The sequence below is a fragment of the Suncus etruscus genome, chromosome 12 (genome assembly GCF_024139225.1).
Source record: "Suncus etruscus isolate mSunEtr1 chromosome 12, mSunEtr1.pri.cur, whole genome shotgun sequence".
Taxonomy (NCBI): Eukaryota; Metazoa; Chordata; class Mammalia; order Eulipotyphla; family Soricidae; genus Suncus; species Suncus etruscus.
In genome coordinates, this window is record NC_064859.1 from 53,208,336 (window position 1) to 53,230,790 (window position 22,455).

At 43.8% G+C, this 22,455-nt stretch overlaps 2 protein-coding genes across 4 annotated transcripts in view; one reads left to right on the plus strand and one right to left on the minus strand.

Annotated features, from left to right (window-relative positions):
• RMND5A (required for meiotic nuclear division 5 homolog A) overlaps window positions 1-4,516 on the plus strand; it is a 72,708-nt gene extending 68,192 nt beyond the window's left edge. Inside the window, exons 8-10 of one of the 3 annotated variants that reach the window (XM_049784933.1) lie at window positions 1,439-1,593; window positions 2,834-2,917; window positions 4,153-4,516. In XM_049784933.1, coding sequence (XP_049640890.1) covers window positions 1,439-1,593; window positions 2,834-2,897 — 219 coding nt within the window. In that variant the 3' untranslated portion in view covers window positions 2,898-2,917; window positions 4,153-4,516. Of the gene's footprint in view, window positions 1-1,438; window positions 1,594-2,833 lie in introns of all 3 variants that reach the window. The other 2 variants (XM_049784932.1, XM_049784931.1) reach the window with 2 other exon arrangements.
• Window positions 4,517-19,770: 15,254 nt separating this feature from the next.
• CD8A (CD8 subunit alpha) overlaps window positions 19,771-22,455 on the minus strand; it is a 5,965-nt gene continuing 3,280 nt past the window's right edge. The window contains exon 7 of the mRNA XM_049784615.1: window positions 19,771-19,934. Coding sequence (XP_049640572.1) covers window positions 19,883-19,934 — 52 coding nt within the window. The 3' untranslated portion in view covers window positions 19,771-19,882. The remainder of the gene's footprint in view (window positions 19,935-22,455) is intronic.

Genomic DNA, 22,455 nt, shown 5'->3' on the forward strand with positions numbered 1-22,455 from the left:
ATATCCGTGTGTCTCCACTAGGCCTCTGACAGTCACATGGAAATGTGCCTGGAATGATCAGTTATTCCTATCACTTGGCATAGACCTTTAAGGGTTACAATATCCTTTTGGCTCTTTGCTGTTTTTCTGTTTTGGGAAGGGAGGCACACCCGGCGATGCTCAGGGTTACTCCTGGCTCTATGCTCAGGAATTACTCTTGGCAGTGTTTGGGGGACCTATGGGATACCAGAGATTGGACCCAGTTTAGCTGTGTACAAGGCAAGCTTACTACTTGCTGTGCTGTCTCTGGCTTCGCTTTGCTGCAGATTTATCTGCCATCACCTTGTTTTTCCAGCTGTAATCCTTGTTAGTTGGTTGCCTCGACTTTTCTCAGAGATCAGATACGATCAGAGGCATAAGTACATTTTCGGGCCTGTGTGGGCAGAACACAAGTAGTGCTGACTTGGCTCACTTGAACAAGAGAGAAACACTTGGTACCTTCAAGAGTGAGAGTGACCAGTTACATTGCAGGCACCTTGGACCATGGAGACCAGATTCCTCCTGGAAAGCCTCTGTCAGGGTAACAGAGCAAGTATGGGTGTGATGGTCTTCACATATCTTTTGGACATAACCTGCTTTCTTTGTTTCTGGCTTTGGATCATACCCAGCACTTTTCAGCTCTTACTTCTGGTTTTTCACACATGGCATCACTTCTGGCAGGCTCAGAGGACCATATGGGATGCTGAAGATCAAACCTAGGTTGGCCTTGTGCAAGGCCAGCACCCTACATGCTGTAGATTTTCCTGCCCCCACCCCCACCTGCTTTATAGAGTTTGGGTAATAAGTACTTTGATTGCCAGCTTTCATATAGAGGGAAAGCCAACAGAACTTGGGTTTTCAGAGCCTCTGTCCCAGGCTAACTGTTCTGCTAGGGAATTTCATAGGCTTTCTGAGTTTTAGTTAACACAAGAGATTATTTTAATAGTGTCATGGTTCTGATCTATGCGTTGTGAAAAGTTATGCTGAAACTTCCACTTAAAGCTGTTGTTTTATATGTTTCTCTGGATCATTAAGCCAGAATTTGGTAAGCTCACACAAAAGTAAATTATGTTTGCAATGCTTATGTTGAATTTTATCAACTAGGTGCTACAGAGCAGTCAGAATTTTCAGGGCTTTGCTCTGGTACAAACCTGACACATTGGAGTTTGACCTCTGCATTTCCTTGTCATTGATTTGACTTTGAATTTGTCTGGAAAGTAGTGTTTAGATCATTCAGAGGATTATCTTAGAATAGAATCACGAAGTCATTCTTCAGATTCTTCAGGCTCCATCTTTCATTTGATTACAATTAAAAAGGCCTCTTCTGCTGTGGAGATGTGACACATTTTCTGCTGCCCAGTGCTTGCTAACATGGGATTAGTTTTCTGATATATAACTGGAGTCTTTTTTGTTTTCACAGATTGAAGTAGATCTTGGTAAAAAATGCTGGTATCACTCAATATTTGCCTGTCCTATTCTTCGTCAGCAAACAACAGATAACAATCCTCCCATGAAATTGGTCTGTGGTCATATTATATCCAGAGATGCCCTGAATAAAATGTTTAATGGTAGCAAGTAAGTGTCTGACTTTTTTAAATGTTAGTAAAACTTCGGGGGGTGGAAGGGAGAAAGAAGAGAGGAGAGATGGAGCACATGCTTTTACCTCCTGGAGGCCTAGATTCAATCCAGGTAACATAGGGTCCCCTGAGAGGAACACCGAGTTGTGAGTAGCCCCTTCACACCACTGTGTGTGCCCTCCCTAATATTTTATATTCTTTTTATTTAGAGCTTGGGTGGGTGGGGGACATAAGAGATAATGAGGATAAAGGTAGCTAGAATTTAGAAATTGACCATTTAGAAGTTACTCTTGTAACTTTAACCTGAGTTACACTCTGTGTGCAACATATGGATTCCTAGAATTGGAATTGTTAATTCCAACATTAGGTCTGTTCTGATAAAAGCTTCTAATAAACTTTTGGGCTCCTATTTCTAGTTGTCAGCAGCTAGAAACTATTTTCACTGGCATTATTCAGATTCACGGTGTGTTCCCTTATTGTGAGAAGATCCTACCATTTAGGGATGTGGTGTCCTGGCCCTTGAGGTGCAGCTCCAGCTGGTGCTCGCTTTTGGTCTTGGTTCCCACCAGGCCAGTTCTCTGGGGCCCCCTACGAGGTCTGTTGGTGATTCTTACAGGCATTTTTGTTCTGGCAGCTAGCATCAGATTTGCTGTACCTAAGAGTGTGTGTGTGTGTGTGTGTGTGTGTGTGTGTGTGTGTGTGTGTGTGTGAGTGAGAGAGAGAGAGAGAGAGGAGAGAGAGGGAAGAGAGAGGAGAGAGAGGAGAGAGGAGAGAGAGAGAGGGAGAGGGAGAGAGTGTGTCTGGCAGCTAGCATCAGATTTGCTGTACCTAAGTGGAGAGAGAGAGAGAGAGAGAGAGAGAGAGAGAGAGAGAGAGAGAGAGAGAGAGAGAGAGAGAGAGTGAGTTTTCGTTCTCAGTTCATTCTAGCAGATCTGAACTAAAACTGGGAGAGAAATAAAGGATTTACACTTGAAACCCTGAAAGTAATTTTCAGCGAAATTTTTATTGCTTTCTGAAACAAATTATTTTTCTTTTATGATTTTTACTGAAGAAGACCCTACAGTTTCGAGTCCTGGTTGGATGTTGTTTATTTGGGACCCTGCAAAAGCACAATAAAGCAAAGCAAATCACAGCCACATTGAGTCTGTGTGTCTGTTAAAGATACTCTAAAATTTGATGAAAACTTAATGCTCAGCTGTATTCCGTACCTTGATTTGTGTTCTCTTTCTTGCCTTTAGATTAAAATGTCCATATTGTCCAATGGAACAAAGTCCAGGAGATGCCAAGCAGATATTTTTCTGAAGAAATAACTTGAGCAATTTGTAAGTGAAACTGAATTGCGGGTGCATTTCAGAAGAGAATGTTTCATTTAATGCAGCTAACCAAGGACTCCCGTGTTGATATAAGTTCATACTCCAGAAACTTTGCCAACATTTTAGTGTTCACACACCTGAGGGGAGTGCTCCAGATGAATATTCTCATAGGGCTTTATTCGATTCTTGGTCTTCATTTCTGATCAAGGAACTACACCAGCAGTTGTCATTCAATGCAGGTTTTTGTACTGAATTATATGGTGATTTTTTTACTTTTTAAGAGCAGAAACAGAAATTTACCTCCCCGCCATGTGTTTACTATTTCTCCTGCTTTTACTTTTGTCATGTTCTTGATAATTGTAAGCCTTGAGAATGTTTGTGGAAAGTTTTATTTCCTGTTCTGTACAGACACAATTAAATGAAATTCTTCAGAAAAGGTTTGAAAACTGAATTGTGGCTAAAAATCATTTGTGTCTATCTCTTCTTTTTTTGCTTTTATTTTTGTTTTTTTGTTTTTGTTTTTTTTTTTTTTTTGTTTTATTGATGAAGGAAGACAGCTGTGGTAGATTCATTCCCTATTTGCTTTTGATGTTTTGCTCTCCTTCAGCTCTCACAAAGGCTGCCTGTCTGCATCCCAGCTTTATAGCTTGGCAGGTTCTGAGTCCTACCCCTAGCCTGATTTGGCAGGTGGCTGTGAGAAGTGCCCCACTGGGGCTGGAGTGAAAGCAGTGCTATTGTTTCTTGCTTTTATTGCCAAGAGGTGCTTGTTTGAAGTGTGTTCAATAAAAAGAAATTCTGAAGATAGAAGGTGTTAAGTTGCTATTTGCTCTCTTGGTCTTGGTAGCCCGTTCTCTGAAATCTGCCTCTAGGACTTGGCTCTGTATTGCCCCTTGTATTTGCAGACACAATGTTTTGTGTGTGTGTGTGTATTTGTGTGTGTGTGTGTCTGTGCGTGTGCTTGCACCTGCATTTGCTCTATATTGCCCCTGTACTTGCAGACAGGTGTGTGTGTGTGTGTGTGTGTGTGTGTGTATATATGTATGTGTATATGATGGAGGGACGTACACAGATGGACAGATGGACGTATCATCAGCAGACATTGTGTATATGAAGGGAAACAGCATGTTCCAGTCCTAAAGTGCAGTCACCAGGCTTATGTCTGTATATTCTTCATGTTCTAATAACTAGCAGATTTTCTATAGCACGCGTTATGTTTATTGCTGGTTTATTTTTTATTTGAATAGTACATTGTTCAATGCCTATCTCCAGCAAAGTGTATCATCTCATTGACTGTGAACCTGTATATCATTCTGGTGAATGCAGATAATAATTTCTTCTCTCATGAGGTGTCATCACTGAATGCACTGTCTGGGAACAGCCATGTGTAAGGCTTTCTCTGACCTCCATGGAGAAGGCTTCTGGGGACAGAATTCTGACTTAAAACCAGGAAGTTTCTTCAGTCGATAGAAGAATGTTACATGGAGATCAACAACTATTTTTCAACTTAATTTCAACAGATGTGGAACTGAAAGCCACTATAGAAAAAACATTCCTGAGAAAATGAAAAAAAAAAAAAAGAAATAAAAAAAATATAGTTGTAAAAAGAAACGTGACCCATCACATTTTAAAGCTGAGGGTGAGGATTTGGTGCCGATGAATGGTGGCAGCATTCACAGTTGTACACCATCCAGGTGGTTTGTCCGAGTGTGTTTTGGGGAGAGATTGGGTTATTGTACGGGGAAGACAGGCCATGTGCCCAGTGTGCTGTATGGCTGGGCCCAGGCCACACTTGTTTTGGCTCAAAGTGGGCTGTTTCCAGCTCGTGTCTGGCCCACCCAAGCATTACTTTAAGTTTCTGCTTTCCTGGTGGGAGTTTCTACTTGTCTGTTCAAACATTAAAAAGAAAAGAGAAAAAGCGAAGCTCTCTGGTCTCCTGAGGTAAAGAGAGAGAATTCCAAGTAATTCTAGCAGAGGATGAAAAAATGGTTTGTGGTTTTTTTTTGGTTTTTTTTGTTTTTGTTTTTTTGTTTTTTGTTTTTTCCTTTCTTTTTTCTTTTCCTTTTGCTAAGCCAAATTTCTCATCTTTTCACCCCAAACCACCTGCATGACACTTAGGCTTCACACACAGTTGAGCAGCAGCTAGCAGTGACCACTTTGGTGGCCAGATTTCACACATTAACTTAGGCCACTTTCACGACAAAACCAGGTTCCTGCGTTTTTCCTCTCCTGATGTGGGATCCTGTTGATAGTTTTCTGTGCAGCTAATGAAACTTTTAAAAATACCAACATGAAGCATTTGACTTTAAGCTTCCTGTATAAGGTCAATAAAGTCCCTTGGGGCAGAGTTTAAGACCCAAACTTTTTAAGGAGCTGATTGTTGAATGTAAAAAATGTGTTTGTGACCTTCAACTAAGTGCTTGGACTTAAATTTATTGGTGGCTAAATGTGAAGGAGGGACTGACCAGACCTTGGTGATCATGTGCAACGCCACCATGCCAGAAGAGTGAGACGCCAATTGCTGAGACTAGGCCCTCCAGGTCCAGGGGTGTGCTTCATCCATCGCTTCCACTTCCAAAGGTCACATGGAGTGAAGGCTCTCGAAAGACAGACTAACCCGCACATTCCCCGAAAACGGGATTTCTGAGTGGATTCTTAATGGAAGCGGTCCCTAAGAAGTTTTCAGTCGTGGACATAGGCCATGGACATAGGCCAGTGCTAAATTGATTCAGATCCTCTGACCTGTACTTAGCCGGAGCACCTGTGCTTCTGAGGATGAGCTTGTCTTCAGGTTTCTGGCTTCATTGTGCAATCATCCAAGATGCCATTACTCTCATCTGAGTGGTGATTATGAGACTTATAATACAAAAATGAACGGGTATTGGTGCCTCTTGATTTTTAAAGAATTTGAAGAAAAGAGTCACCTCATATTCATAGGGTGAGTGAGTATTTTGTGGATGTCTGAGCAGTTAATTGAAATTAAGAATTATGAAGTAAATATTTTGATTTTTATAGTGGCTGATATGTATATATGTGCATATATGCATATATACACACATATATATAGAGAGAGAGAGACTAAACCCCACATATTCTATGGGGAACGAGGATCCTTTTTTTCGCTCTAGGTAGTCCCACAGGTTTGAAGTTTGAGCTGAGTATTCTTTTGCTGTGAGTTCCTGCCACCTCAGTCATTTCAGCCATTGGGACAGTAGATGCTGCAGAAACTAAGACTCTTGGTCCGCACACAAGGCAGCTGCTGGTGGACACTAATCCTTTGGTTTTTCCAGCTCAACCTCTGACACAGTTGACTGACAGTCACACTGGTCATTTGACTTGTAGACTCAGGTTATTTTCAGGGAAGGCATAGAAGCTGGTTTGGTAACTTCATCACCAGAACGTGTAAGGTGAAGACACACCAAATACCTTTCATTATCTTACATACATTGTCTTTGGTAACACTAGAATGCTATGGCCTGGAGGGAATATTTGTAAGGGACACAGAGATGGTTTGGTGTGTCATAAGCCTGTCCAGTAATGGCAGGTTTTCTGTGGTACAATAATCTTTAGAAGCAGGCATGCTTAGAGCACGCTTCGCAAACTGTTTTTGATTGAACTTCAGATACCAAAAATAGAGTGACACATTTCTTGAGGTGTAGATGAAGCAGACCGTTAGTTTTCTGTGAGTTTTTCCGCTGGGACTTTGAACTTTGAGTCACAGGGAGAAAATAGAGTCGTGTCTTCGAGACCTTTTTCCCTCTACAGGTTCCAACTGTAGTGAGCTTCCAAAGAGGAGACAGCAGCTGGAGTTGACTCCAGCATACACACTGTTTTGAGGTGTAGGTGCTGAGGATCTACACGCTTGATTTGCCAGTCACTTAACCATTCTCCAGCAAGGCAGGTGTGGGATTGACTAGGACTTAGTGCCTGATCTTTTCTTTGGGGAGATGGGGATGGGAATGAACATACGGGGGGAGGGGTGGGTGGGAAGGCAGTGGAAGAGAATGGGCATGTGAGTGAGCACACATGTATTGACAATTCACAATTCACCACTACCCCTGCCTGTAGCCTGTAAGGACCAGGTCTTTATGGTACCTTGCTTGTGACTGCAGCGTGCATGTGTTCTCTTTCCTCCTGTGTTTCCTAAACTCACACCAAATGGATTCATCCAATCATCTTGTTTAGATGGCTCAGGATTGTATTTCTATTGCTTACCCTGTGCTCTTGGGTTCTATAGCATTTCTATAATTATGTAACAAGAATAGTGTTGCACTGTAATCTATCCTATAGAACTATATGTATGGAAAAATTTGACCAGTTTTTTAAGAAATGTATCCTGTTTGCAAAGGCACAATAAAGTTGCATCTTATAGTCTATAGGCAATAAAGCTAATAATAAACCTTATTTAACACAAACCATATTCATATTCTCTGTTCATTTGGTTTTGGAATAAAAATATCTTGCATATCCAGTAGCTTTAGGAATTTTATTTTACCTTAAAACATACTGCTATATCTAATTTATAAATTTCAGACTGATATATTAGGGTTTTGGAAAATGATAAGAAATGCTTTGTTACTGTGTATATATATTCCTCTGTAAAACACATGGCTGCTCCTGTGTATATTTTTTAAATTAAAGAAATGCACATTTGAAATACATTTTGTGGAACCAGTCTGTGTGAGTGGCAGGCATGAGGGAGGGAGCATAAAGGAGCCAGCAGTGACAAAAAGAACCTTATTGTGTGCATTTGCATGCATTGCCTTCACACAAGAAAAGTAAGTGGCAGCAGGGCCTTGGTGTCTTGCCCCAGGTTTTGAAGTAGGGGCTAGTGACTCCATGCTTCTGGGCCTCCTCACTTAGTCCTGTGGCTGGCTGGGACCTGACCTGCTTCTCTAACCAGAGAAACAATGACGAACTCTGCCAGAAAGGAGCAAAGACCCAATTATCTTTTCTACTCTATGATAAGCCAAGGACAAGGAGCAAATGGTAGGAGAGATAGGGCAGGGGTAAGTGTCTGCCTTGCATGACAATGATCTGGGTTTGATTCCTGCACCCTATTTGGCCCTCTGAGCCCTCTGGGAGTGTTTCCCTAGTGCAGAGCTCAGAGTAAGCCTTGAGAAAAGCCAGGTATGCCCACCCCCCCAAAATGGGAGGGAAACCTGTGTAGAGGGAGAAAGGTATTTTAGTGGTTAGAACTTTTTGACTTACACTATTTATTGTATACAATTCAGGAATGCTTGTTCACACCTCTACAATATTATGTTTTATTGGGGAGCGTAGGGTGTGAGGTGGACCATACCTAGCAGTGCTCAGGGCTTATTCCCAGCTCTGTGCTTCGAGATCACACCTGGCTAGCTTGGGGAACTGTCCTGGAGTTCTGGGGATCAAACCCAAGTCAGGTGCATGCAAGACAAGCGCCCTATATGTTACCCTGTCATTTGGGCCCCAGGAGAAACTTTAACTGAAGATTTTAGAATGTCTAGTGCTGTGAGCCACCATGCATCATTCCCAGTCCTAGAGCTAGTGACCCAGATGGTAGAGGGTGTTTTCCTGCCACGCATAGGGCCCTCTGAGGTACACCATTCAGACTTCAGGTCTGTATGCTCATGAGAAAAAGGGGCCTTCCTTAGAGATGCCTCCTGAGTGCTCTCCCAGTTTTCCTTTGGAGGCCGCTCCCCTTGTTGCCTGGGAAACATGCAGTGCCAAGGATCAGTCTTGGGGGTCCTGCAAGCAAAGCCTGGGCTCCAGGAACATCCCTGTTTATAACGTAACCTCCCTCTTCAGTGGGTCGGGAGTGCTGAACAGAACACACCTGTTGCTTCTTTGAAGCTCAAGTCCTGTGTCATCAAAGCAAAGAAGAATTTAGTTTGTGCTTTGAGTGAGACTCATTTAAAGACAGTGCATTTCATAACACTTTGAAATGATTGCTTTTAAGTCCCCTTTTCCAGAACAAGAGGGATAAGCACCAAGATGTAAAAATCATAGGTATTTGCACTAGTAACATAAAAACAAGATGGGAGACAGAACAAACAAAACGGTGAGTTTGGCCAACCTGGGTTTGTTAACACAAGGTTTGTTCCTCAAACCCTGCCAGGAATGATCCCTACCACAGAGCCAGGAGTAAGTCCTGAGTGCTGCCAAGTGTGACCCCAAAACAAACAAGACAGACCTTTTGACAAAATAGATTCATGCCCCACATACCTGAATAGAGAAATGAAAAACTTGGCAAACAAAAGCCCCTCCCAGGGACACTCTTTAGTTCCTTCTGCCTCTTTAATGATGTGCTGATTTAAATACTCGGTGATAGTTTCATGCATGCATCATGCCAATACCCACCACTAGAATACCTGTTTGGTTTCATGGTTTCATGACCTGCTAAAGGGTATGTGAGCTTCCTACCCACATCACTTTAAAAACAAAACAAAACAAAACAAAACTTGCCTTAGGGCTAGAGAAATGCTCCAAGGGCTGAGTTTTGCCTGTGGAGAGCAGGGTTAGAAAACAGCACAACTACTCTATAACTCCTGTACTCTCTCCAGCCTACATCTTGGCTTTTAAATAGACTTCTTAATTAAAAGTGAAAAAGAGTACCTTTTTTTGTAAATTATATTAAAAAATAAAACAATATTGTCATGCATAGATGAGTGTGTAAATAGACTTACTCTGTCATGATCACTGGAGGTAGTAGGGACTGGCAAGAGATACAGAGAAATAGCTTCCTAAACCCTGTAAAGCAGCTCACTCCCACTGGTGACCCAAGCTACTGATGATGGTTGGAGAGGAGAGAACTAGAGAAACAGAAGTTATGGTGCTTGCTTAGCATGTAGTAGGCCATACTTCCACTCCCAGCTCATTGTCTCTGAGCATCACCAGGGTCACCCCTGAGCAGAGTCAATAGCAATCCTTTACCCTGCAGATGGTGACCCAAACCCATTTCCTCTCCCCCCGTTCATACATGCATAAAAGCCCACTCTGGGCTTAGCAGACTGAAATGGTTGGGGAGGAGACCAACCTTGTTGACAGTGACTGTTTTGTACATTGTAGGTTCTGTGTAATAAGGAGGCTGCTATGCAGTGTTTGATCCAAGAGTTCATGGTTCCAAGGCTTGAGGAAAGCAAGAGAATGTCGTCTTCAGTGGCAACTCCTTGCTGTCATGATTTAAAATATACTTAGCAGGACTGGAGTGATTGTACAGCAAAAGGGCACTTGAATTCAACATACTGACCCAGGTTTGATCCCTGGTATCCCATATGGTACCCCCCACCCACCAGAAATGATCCCTGAATGTAGAACCAGGAGTAAGCCCTGAACACTGATGGATTTGAATTCCTCCACTCCCCCCCAAAAAAATCCATAAAGCCAAACCAAAACTCTATATATACATATATGTACACTATATAAACAACTAAACTAAACACTATATAGTGTTGGTGGTTTTTAGGAAATTAATAACTGACCACTCTATGGTGCTTAGAAAACATTAAGAAATGTCTATTTTTTTGTTTTTTTGGGTCACACCCAGTGATGCTCAGGGGTTACTTCTGGCTATGCACTCAGAAATCATTCCTGGCTTGGGGGACCATATGGGACACTGGGGGATCAAACTGTGGTCCATCCTAAGTTAGTGTGTGCAAGGCAAACACCCTACTCCTGTGCCACCACTTCAGCCCTAAGAAACATCTATTTTTACCTATACCAGAATGTAAATAGTTTACTAAGTAAATCATGGTTACAGACTTACATAAATTAAGGCCCCATCAACAGTTCTTTCAGAATGTACAATCAGGTTTAATTTGGGGGCTGGAGAGAATTCTGTGAATACTTGAGGTATAATTCTGTGTGCTAAACACACTTTGCTTACAGGAGTTTGATCCCTGGCACTTCATGGTGCCTTTAGGAGCAACACCTAAGCACAGAGTCAGGAGTCTCCCAAACCCCCAAGAAATAATTTAGACTACATTGTACATGTGTACATGGATACACAAACCCAGCCCACAAAAAGTGGATAAAAGAGTTTTGGAAATTCACTGTTTTGAGTCCATAAAAGCCCAGTCTTGGGCCAGGGAGATGGTTTGAAGGTCTAGAGCATGTAGTAACTCAATTTTGATCCCCAGCACTGCTGGAGTGACCCCTGAGCACACAGTCAGGAATAAGACCTTGAGCGTTGTCAAATGTGACCACCAACAAAAATATACCATTTTGAACAGTTAGGAAAGATGGCATGTGTGTTGCAGGTGGAAGCCCAGGGTTCAGTCCCCAGCCATACTGAGCTCCAAGCACCACTAGGTCTGAGCAGCTCAAAAAGGTGAGATCAGAATACTGAGTCTTTTGGTCAGACCTGCACAACCAGGCAGACGCCTGAGCATTACCTGGAAGGCCTCATTCCCCTGCTCCCTGACAATGCTTCCTGCACTGGAAGCAAGGAGGAAAAGGGAAAGCCGCCTCCTGCATACAACCTGGCTACACCGATACTATGCATATCAGGCAATGGGACATTTCCTGCCATCGTGAGTCAGACCCGAAGCACCAAAGTCTACGCAGAACTCCTCACATCAGCTGCATTACTGGCACCCAACAGCTTTGCTTTGGGCAGTGAGAGATTTCTCCCTCCAGAGTGGACCCTGACACGGCTTCACTACTTAAACTGGTTGGTGACTACATGGGATTCCGTGACTAAATGTGGTGGACTGATGTGTGTGAAGAATTGGGTAAATGGTAAATGGTTTCTGAAGGACAATGACCAGAGTAACTCAAACACGAGTTTGTACCTCAAGCCCAAGGTTTCTGGCATTTCTTGTGGGGAGAAATATGGTGAGGGGTGAGATTTAAGCCAAGAACTCCTTTCACTTCACTTGAGAGCAGGTGGTACCTTTGCTTCAAGTAACAATCATTGTTGGTATTGAGGAGATCCTAGACTTCAGAGGAAGCTTTTTGAATTCCCTCCATTCCCCTGTCCTTCACTATGTTTGTTGGTGCTAAAATAACCTGGGCTCTACTTCAGGGTTAGAAAACCCTGTAACTCCTAGGCCAAGGGAATGCGAGTCTATAATATCCCCAATACTTAATGTGCCTATGCAGGGGGAAAAAGAAAAAATAAACACAATAGTCATCTTTCCACACATTTATTTATTGATTGATCGATTTTTTTGACATCTTTATTTTGGTGTAGAATTCAGGGGTCCTCAAACTTTTTAAACAGGGGGCCAGTTCACTGTCCTTCAGACTGTTGGAGGGCCAGATTATAGTAAAAACAAAAATTATGAACAAATTTCTATGCACACTGCATATATCTTATTTAGAAGTGAAGAAACAAAATGGGAATAAATACAATATGTGGCCCACGGGCCGTAGTTTGAAGACCCCTGTTAGATATTGAAGTTGATACCTCCAATTTTATTTCATTTTATTTTATTGTATCTTCTCTTTCTCTTTCTTTTTGCACTCCGGTATGATTTGATTTCAGAACCAAGACTATTGTGTGGTGCTTGTCTTTATTGCTGTAGTGCTCACTGGATATTTAATTTGATATTTCTTTCTGTATTGTTGTGGTTTTAATTACCTTTTTCATGTCCATGTAGAAGGTCTCCACCCATTTTCAGCGTAATTAACTTCTTTTTTTTTTTTTTTCTTATTTTGTACCCCATTATATTGCTTTTCTTTCCTTCAAACAAACCCACATAACTCGATTTATCTAGCTCTGCCTCTTATATAGAGGGGGATACAAGGGAGGGTTCCAGTACCAAACAGATATATGACCACTAATAGTAAGCTAGACAAAGAGGGAACCACCTACTCTAGCAGCCCGGGCGGTGATGGTGGGGTATATGGATTGCAGAAAGGGAATTGGGATGGGGGGAGGACAAATTTGGTGATGGGTATTCCCCTGATTCAATGTTAATATGTACCTAAAATACTACTGTGAAAGATATGTAACCCATTATGATCACAATAAAAAAAAGAAAAATAACCTGGGCTCATGCCAGGGGGGACATCCAGTGTGGCATCCCAAACAGCAGCGGTGCTCACCGACAATTATGCACTTTAGTTATCCTGCTTACAAACAAGCTCACCTGGACTCACATTCATTGGGTGTACACACAGGTCTGGCCATAGTGCTTGCCCAAAGCCTCTGGGATTTGTACCACTTTCAGGTCGTCTTCATTGGGGGTAAGCACCCTGATTACCTCTCATTTTGTGGAGCTTCCACCTAACTGATGTGCAACTAGAAATTGTTTGCTGCACAGGAGAAAGCTGATAGCAGAGCTGCCAGGATTGTGCCAAGCTCATGTGGGGCACTAGGGATTTAAACTCATGATCATATGACTGCAAGACAGGCACTCTTTTTTTTTTTTTCCTTTTTGGTTTCTGGGCCCTACTAAGAGGTGCTCAAGGATTACCCCTGGCTTTCTATTCAGGGGTCATTCCTGGTGGTGTTTGGGGAATCAGATGGGATGCAAACGATTGAACCAGCCACTTGTAAGGCCAACACCCTACCTGCTTTTCTTTTGTTCTGACTTTTTTTTTAATTATCTTTATTTAAACATCGTGATTACAAATATAATTGTAGTTGTATGATTACAGTCATGTAAAGAACACCCCCCCCTTCACCAGTGCAGGATTCCCACCACCAATTTCCCAGATCTACCTACTCCCCACCCCACCCACACCTGTACTCGAGACAGGCTTTCTTTTTCCCTCATTCATTCACATTGTTATGATAGTTTTCAGTGTAGTCATTTCTCTAACTACACTTATCATTCTATGTGGTGAGCTTCATGTCATTAGCTGCACCTACATGGGAGGATGGGGGGAAGTAAGCGTTGGGACTGAGGCAGTAAAATATTAGAAATGAGCTTTGTAGGGCAGTATCAAGGTCCCAGTACAAGATGGATATTATGGATATATAGAATATATGCACACAATACTATCAATATGAAAACAAAGAGAAAAAATTTCCACTGACTGTCTCAATAAACACCAGTGCTAGAACAGCCTGCCCTCCTCCCAAAGCGCATTACCATTAGTGTAGGGAGAGATAGGGGGAAAGCCTGTTGACCCCTATAGAGTCCACCTAGACTGGTGCCCAGGGAAAAAAATGAAGTCCAGGGGAGAAAAACCCTATACCTGGCAAGAGCTGGTCTCCAGAATCAAGGACGAAATCGGAAGCCAGATGTCTGCCCGCCCTCCTCCCCATGCACCTCCCCCCTGGAGTACGGAGGGAGGGGGGAACCTGAGGACCACTAAGAGTCCACCTGAACCCACTTCTAGCCATCTGAGCTGGCACCCAGTGAAGGCCTGGAGTCAGGGGAAAAAGACAAGGACGGCTGGGGGCCTGCCAAGCCTCCCAGCACTCCCCAGGCTAGGGAGAAAGGCTCTGGTATGGGGCCTCTCCAAACCTCATACCTGGCAAGAGCTGGTCTCCAGAATCAAAGAGGAAACTGGAAGCCAGATGTCTGCCTGCCCTCTTCCCCATGCACCTCAAGCTTGTAGTCATTGAGCTGCTTCATCAGGCTAGAGTTTATAGAGACTTTTAAGATATTGTATTCATCTAATTTACAAATTAAAATAAGACCAATGGAAGAGCAAAGAGTTTGAACTTTGGGATTAGACCTCAATTTAGATCCTGGTCATATCAGATTCTAGGTATGTGACCTTGGACAGTCGATAATCCAACTGTCTATCAATTGTTTTTTCTCATCATGCATTTATTGTTTACCAAGTGCCCCGGACTGTTCCACAAACTTAGAAAAATAATTGTAAACTATTACTACTGTGATTTTGTTTTATGGGGCCACAGTTGGGTGCCTAAGAGCCACTCCTGGCTCTTTGTTCAGGTAGAGCATGTGGTGTTGATGAAACAACCCCCTGCAACAAAGTGTACTAACCCCACTGAGTGCTTTTGGGTCCCCTAACTCAATTCTCTCCAATGACTTTGAGGTTGTAGCTGCTGTTGCTTCCAGTTTACTAGTGGGGAAACTGAAGAATCACAACATTAAGTCATTTGCCAGAGAACATGGTAGATAGCAAAGTCATGGGTTTGGTTCCGCTTGGTTTTGTTCTTTTGGCCTAGGCTTGCTTTAGGGGGCAGGCTAGGTGGTGGCTGGGGAGGGGGCCTGCTGGGTGAAGAACTGAGGAAAAAGATTTGTGCAGTACAGACCCCAGAGAGGAGAAGCTCTGACTGGGAAAGGGACAGTTTCTCCAATTTCTATGATTTTCCACGCTTACTGATGGCCCAGGATTTTCAAGCCTCAGTATGGACACTCAAGATCATTTTTAATAGTCAGCATAAAAATAAACACATTCTGGCTTTTCTTTAACAGAATGCTTTTGTTAAATGAATGTGATTTTGTGGTTGTTGTTGTTGTTATTATTGTTTTGCTTTGTCTTTTTAAAATTGGATCCACATGCTATAAAGAGATGGCATAATGGGTAAGGCACTTACCTTGCGTACAGCTGATCCAGGGTTTGATTCCTGGCTCCCAAGAATGAGTAGGAGTGATCCCTGAGCACCCCCAGGTGTGGGCTCCCAAAAATTATTTAAGAAATAAATACTGGGGTCATACCCCGTGGAGCTGAGGTTACTCCCCCAATGTGGGGGTTGCACATGTATGTGTCCTAGCCCTTTGAGTCTCAAATGGCCCACAATAAAGCCAGTGCTGGGGTCAAACAATAGAGATGATTATTCCCTTTTTTATTTCCTTTTCTTTAGAGTCCAAACATGTGCCAACAGCATCTCAAGAGCATCTAAAGAGCTAATGCTTCAGGCCAGGGATGAGTGTGTGAGGTGATGTTCCTGACCCAAGGCTGCCAAGTGGATGTGGGGTGCTCAGTGCCATGGATAGAAGTAGCAGGTTGGGTGTCTGGCCACAGTGAGTCCCAGCAGAGCCCAGCCACTTCTCTTAAGTTGTTAGGCCTGCTGGCCTGCATACTTTCTTCACTTTCTTCCCTGTTCCTAAGGTCCAACATCAGATACTTTTTCTATTGTTAAGTTGTTTTAAGCGGGAGAGAGGGGGTGTTACCAGCAGCGCTTAGAGTTTACTCCTGGTTTAGTGCTCAGGGATCAGTCCAGGCTGGACCATAGAGAGTGCAGAGGATCAAACCAGGGCCATGGCCAAAGCACCTGCATATAAAGTAAGTGCCTTAACTCCTGTACTAGTTTTTTGGCCTCTGCCTTTTTATTTCTTTAAAAAAAAAAAAAAAGGCAAATAATACTATTTGGAAAATAATGAGAGGACAAAAAATACCCATAGAAGAAAAGAGAAATGACTCTCTTAAGAGGGGATCTGGATAGGCCTCAAATGGAGCACCCTGGGTTGAAAGTCAAATCTCCAATCATCACTTGCTATTTTATTTAAGGAGAGTGAAATCCCCTCTTAAGGGTGTGAAATGATCCTTATTTAACCTGACAGAGCCTCCCCAGGGTGCCTTACTTTTCACAGCTTACTTTTCTCCCACTCTCTTACACCTCTCTTTTTCCATTTTATTTATTTTTAAATTAATTCACCATGTATTGCCAAGTTAGTCATGATTGGATTTCAAGGATGCAAAGAATGTTTAAGCACCATCACCAGTAGCCACATCTGTCCACCAATATCTCCCCATTTCCCTCCTACCTTCTGAGAAGCACATTGTGGAAGTGGATTTGGGTCACACCTAGCAATGTTCTGGGCTTCCTCCTGACTTCACCCAAGAGTTAATCCTGGCAGTAGTTCAGGGGACCATATGGGATGCTGGGAGTTGAACCTGGCTTTTTTGAATCTAGATTATGTGCAAGGCAAGCACCTTACTGCTGTCCTATGGCTCCCAACCCCGAGAAGTGTTTATACTTTGCACACTGTGGTTTGTAGTCCTGCTGCTGCTAGGGTTTCCTGCAGAATATGTGCTTCTGTCAGCCCCCTCTTCCTCCTGGCCGATCATGTCCGTCCTCCACTGTTGCAGTGCTCCTTTCTCTGTCATGTCCCCCTGAAAATTGTATGCTCACCCCCACTTATCCTGTCCTGACATTCCTATATTCCCCAGAGTCCCCTGGAGTAGCACACAGACAGGACCCCCCAGTCAATCCTTTAGCTTCCTCTGGAGACCCCAGAAGTGGCAACAACATAGAGGGCCTTCAGACCTAGAGGGCCTTGATAGGGAAGCAGGAGCCAAGCTTGCTGTCTTGTTTCTTCTTTCTCACACCAGAACACTTTCTCCTTGCTTTCTCTTCTTGAAAATTTTGGTTTTAAAAAACTACCAAAGTGCCAAAGAGCACTATAGCACTGGTGTGTGACTGCTAGTGAGGAAGAGACAAGAGTCTTAAAGGAATGATGTGGACAGGTGTCCTCAATGTCAAAGGAAAGGAAGGCTGTGCAGGGAAGTTCCTGGGGTTCAGCTGGAGAAAATTTCATTTTGATCTGGTGGTAGCTGTGTGTCTTTATGTAGTGATGCCTTTGAGGAGCAGGGGTCTCAAACTCAATTTACCTGGGGGCCACAGGAGGCAAAGTCGGGGTGCTCCTTGAGTGCAAAGTCAGTAAGCCTTGAACATTGGGGGTGTGACCCAAACAACTAAAGCAAAACCAAACAAAAAAAGATTCCTCTAGGGCAGGGCCACAAAATGTTGTACAGAGGGCCACAAAATGTTGTACAGAGGGCCACAAATGGCCCGTGGACCGCGAGTTTGAGACCCTTGCCTTAGAGCCATACACTTAGAATGTGTGCATTACACACACACACACACACACACACACACACACACACACACACACACACACATGCAAGGCCTTTTTTTTTGCCTTGCATGCAGGCAACCCAGTTTGATCCCCAGCATCTTATATGGTTTTCCAATCCTGCCAGGAATGGTTTCTGAGCATAGAGCCAGCAGTAAACTGAGTACTGCCAGGATGCTAAGATCATTCTCCCAAAATAAAAATAGACATATATGCTTACACACATATTACATCCACAACAATGAAGATGCTATAATCTATTATGAGAGGAATAACAGCTTGTCACCAAGAAAATGTAAAAAAGGTGCTAACACTGCAGGTTGCTCTTTAATATATTTGTTGGGGGTGGGGGGTTTTGTAGTAGAGTTGGGGCCAATGGCCACACAGAAGTATTACTGGCCTTGTGGCTCATTGGCAGGTATTGGGCACTAGACAGGCTGCCAGTGCTGGGGACAGTAGGGCCATATGGGCTGGTGCTAGAATGGAGCATGCAGTGGTGGGGTTTGAACTTGGGGCCTCACACATACAAAGCATGTGCTCCAACCCATTGAGCTGGATGACCCTCTGACCTTGAGGCCAATTTATTTTAATGGCAATGGAAGCTAGGTTACAGGAAAAAGTAGGCACTGATCCAATAATTTTACTTTTAGGTGTTTATCTGAAGAAAGAAGTGGGCAAAATTTTAGTAATTTTTTTTAAATAATATAATAAAAGCTAGAAACATGGGGCCTGAGTGTAGAGATAGGGCATTTGCCTTGCACATGCTGACCCAGGACAGACTGTGGTTTGATCCTCCAGCATTGCATATGGTCCCCCAAGCTAGGAGTGATTTCTGAGCACATAGCCAGTAGTAACCCCTGAGTGGTGTGGCCCAAAAACCAAAAAAGATAAAAAGCTAGAAACAAGTTCCAATCAATAGTTAATAAATGGTGACAACCCAAAGTAGAATGCAGTCTTGCAATTATGAAGTATATCATACATGTTTATTAAGACCATTAAGTAAAACATGGTACAATCCATTTTTTAAAAACCTAAGTATTCATTTTACATATATGTACAGAAAAGAATCAGGACAAAAGCACACAATAATTTTCACAATGTACTATACCTGAGGGGAGGAATCGTGGATAATAATTTAAGTTTCTCTTCCCACTGAGGATGCATTTTCGTACAAAACCCGAGGCCAGGAAATGCAGTGATGGGGGGAGTTTGGGGGGTTTTCAACTCCCTCGGGGAGTCTGATCTGTCACACCCACTGCTCTCTGTGGAGGGGGTGTGGGCCTCTCCCATAATCCTGCTTTACACTCAGGAAAAAGTCCTCCAAGCATGTTCAAATATGCCATCTTCCGTTTAGAGATTCTGCTCGAGTTTTCTTGGATGCTCAAACTACCACTGGAAGGGGGAAATTTCCCTCTTCTGGGGGTTCCCTTGCAGGGCCACATCCCATGTAGGGGTGTGACAGAGAGTTCTTTTCATGACAGAGTGGTTCATTTTCCAGGATCCAGATCATTCCCCTTCAGTAGAGTAAAAAATTCCTACTTGCCCCCTCCCCCCCATTTCACATTGATCATGAAGAACTTGAATGGGTTCTATTGTGGTCTAGAACTCTGTGAAGAAACAGAATCCTCCTGTCGTACTACTTTAGTCCAGAAGCAGCTTCAGGAATTCCCTGCTTGCCTACTGTGGTTTGAGACAAAGTGCCCCAGAGGAGACAAGCCCCTAGAAAGCCTCGAGTGGTGTGGAGGAAGCATGAGCCTCAATATGCTTCAGCTCCCTTTGCAAAATGCACATTTAAAAGAGGCTGGAGCAATAAGAAGGCACTTGTCTTGTATGCAATTGACTCAGGTTTGATTCTCAGCATCCCAGAGGGTCCTCTGAACCCCTCAAAGAATGATCCCCCAGCACAGAGCCAGGATTAAGCCCTAAGGACCACCCAAGAAACAAAATAAGGTGGGGAAGAGGTTTGCACCAAGTGGGTGCTGAGGTCCCCTCCAGTGCTCACAGCCGAATTCTGAGACCGCAGCACCACCTGCCCACCTTCCCCCCAGCATATGCTCACAGCAGAATCATAAACCTTGCGGTGTACTTGCAGACACCCTCTAGTCTTGTTTTGTGTAATTAAAGGAAATACAGAGTTATTCTTCCCACCCCACCCTTCCATGAAAATAAGGAGAAAGGCTGGAGAAACTTAGGTAAAGGCAGCTGCTCCCTGAAAAGGAGCCTTCTCAGTCTGGTCTTGTAGTGGCCGAGGTTTGGGTTTGTAACCATATTACACGTATCTCTCCGAAGGACTGGACTTGCCTCCCAGTCTGACTTGGGGCCTGAAAGAGAGGCAGAGACTGGCATTGCAGGAGAGCTTCCACAATGCACTACAGCACATGCCCGACCCCAGGGCACCAGCAGGTGCTGGAGGAAGTGACCATTTTGTCCTGCCTAATCCTCCAGGTCCCCAAGGAGTAAAGAAAGCTCTGGTAGGGAGAGACAGAAAAGCAGAAGGAACAGATCGAGTAGGTGGTGGGGTGAGGATCCAATCTACTTAGTCTTTCTCTACAGCCTCTATCAAGTTCCCCCCTAAGCTGATGTCAACATTGCCAGTTGACCTAATTCTCTGTGCCCGGTGGAAAATCATAGCTTTGGGGGAGGATGTGAGCAAACCACCATCAGCCCAGTTGAGCTACTTTATTTTTAAGTCCCTTTGACAGTCTACAGCTGCTGTTACACTACAGTGTGTGTGTGTGTGTGTGTGTGTGTGTGTGTGTGTGTGTGTGTGTCCTGGGAGCACTCTGCACACCATCCCTCAGAAGCTCTGTTGAAGCTGAGCTACCCACCCCAATATCTTCTGAAGTAGAATCCGCAGTGACACTGCAAGGCAGAGTTTTTATTCTCATTCATTTCAAACAAAAGTTTCCCTCTTAAAAGATGGAAATACGGGGAGCAAGAGCAACAGTACAGTGTGTAGGGCACTTGCCTTACACAAACTAGGCTGATCTGGGGTTCTGTTTCTAGCACCTCATATGATCACCCAAGCCCAGCTAGGAGTATTCCCCTGAGCACAGTCAGAAGTAAGCCCTGAGCACTATCTGGGATGTGTGTGTGTGTGTGTGGAGAGAGAGAGAGAGAGAGAGAGAAAGAGAGAGAGAGAGAAGGGGTCTACAGAGATAGAAAAGGGGCTAAGAGTTAAGGTGCATGTGACCAATTCTGGTTCTCTCTCCAGCACAAGGTTGCCTGAGCATTTCCAGGTACAACCTGGAGATACCCAAGCATTGCCCCTCAAAACTGCAGGTCTCAGGTCCTCAGACCCTCATACTGAACTGTTGATCTGGTGGCTGAGAAATTCTAGGAAAGACCTCCAGTCCTCTCTTCTGTTTGGGAGATTCCCCCCAAAAAGATAAGGGATACGGGGCAATTAATTCCCTTCCTAAAGTTACCAAATGCATTTAAAGTATTGAAAACTCTTAAAATCCTACATTTTTAGTGTTTCTCCTCATTTATGCACTGGAAACTGATTTGTATTTCCAGTGTTAAAAAAAACAACCCAGATATGTCCAAAGTAAAGAATTTGTATTTTGGGGGACAGAAGGATAGTACAATGGATTGGGCATTTGCTTTGCATGTGGTGGACCCACGTTTGAGGCCTGGCATTCCATATGCCCCCCTAAACACAGACAGGGATGATCCTTGAGCATCACTAGGCGTGGCCCATCAAACTAACAAACAAAAAATATAAAGACCTGGTGAATATAGTTGATTATCCTTAACATTCCCCATCCTGCAGCAGCCCTAGTGCCAGGAGGACTATGAGTGCCGGAGAGATGTCCCCACTCTGCTCCTCAGTGGTGACCCTGAATGAGTCACTTAAAGTCCTGAGCTGCGGGTGCTGCCATGTCTGTGCAGTGGTGGCCTCAGTGACTGGTTGAGCCATGGTTGTGGAAAGAGAACAAACCCAGTGACAGCAAGTAATGGTTCATCGAATGGTAGTCAGAATTGTTGATCATCTGAGACTCCCTGACCTCTGTACTCTATAAGATCACTCTACTGTCCACCTCTGGGCATTACAGTGCAGATCAGATCCTGTCATGGTGCAGGCTACATACAGTCTGGACCCTTGTCAGAGAGGAACCATTTCTATTTGTCCTAGTATGTGTTTAGTTGGTTGGCTTTTGTATTTGCCTCCCATCTCCCCCTATCACTTCAGAATGATCTTGGGATGCAACTGAATGAGGAACTTGAACTGTCTCTGCCTCTGGCCCTTTTTCGATTCTAGACCCAACAACAAATCAGGCCCCGGCAGTGGTTTGGGGGAGAAGGGGAACTGAGACCATTCTTTTTTGAGTTAGGTGGTAAAAATTTGCTTGCCTTTTAAAAACTAGACCAAGTTGGGGCCGGAGTTGTGGCACAAGCGGTAGGGCGTTTGCTTTGCCCACTGCTAACCTAGGACGAACCGTGGTTCAATCCCCTAGCATCCAATATAGTCCCCCAAGCCAGGAGCGATTTCTGAGCACATAGCCAGGAGTAACCCCTGAGTGTCACCGGGTGTGGCCCCAAAAGCAAAAGCAAAACAACAAGAACAACAAAAACCTAGACCAAGTAAGGAGGGGGCTTGTTGATTGATTGTTGTTGTTGTTTTGGGCCACACTTTGGCTCTGAGCTCAGAAATCACTCCTGGCAGGCTTGTAGGACCATATGGGATGACATGGCTCAAACTTGGATCAGCTGCTTGCAAGGCAAATGCCTTCCCTGCTGTGCTATTGCTCTGGCCCAGCTGGTGGATTTTTGTTTCGTTTTGTTTTGTTTATTTTGGTTTGGGGGCCACATCCAAAAATGTTCAGGGCTAACACTCAT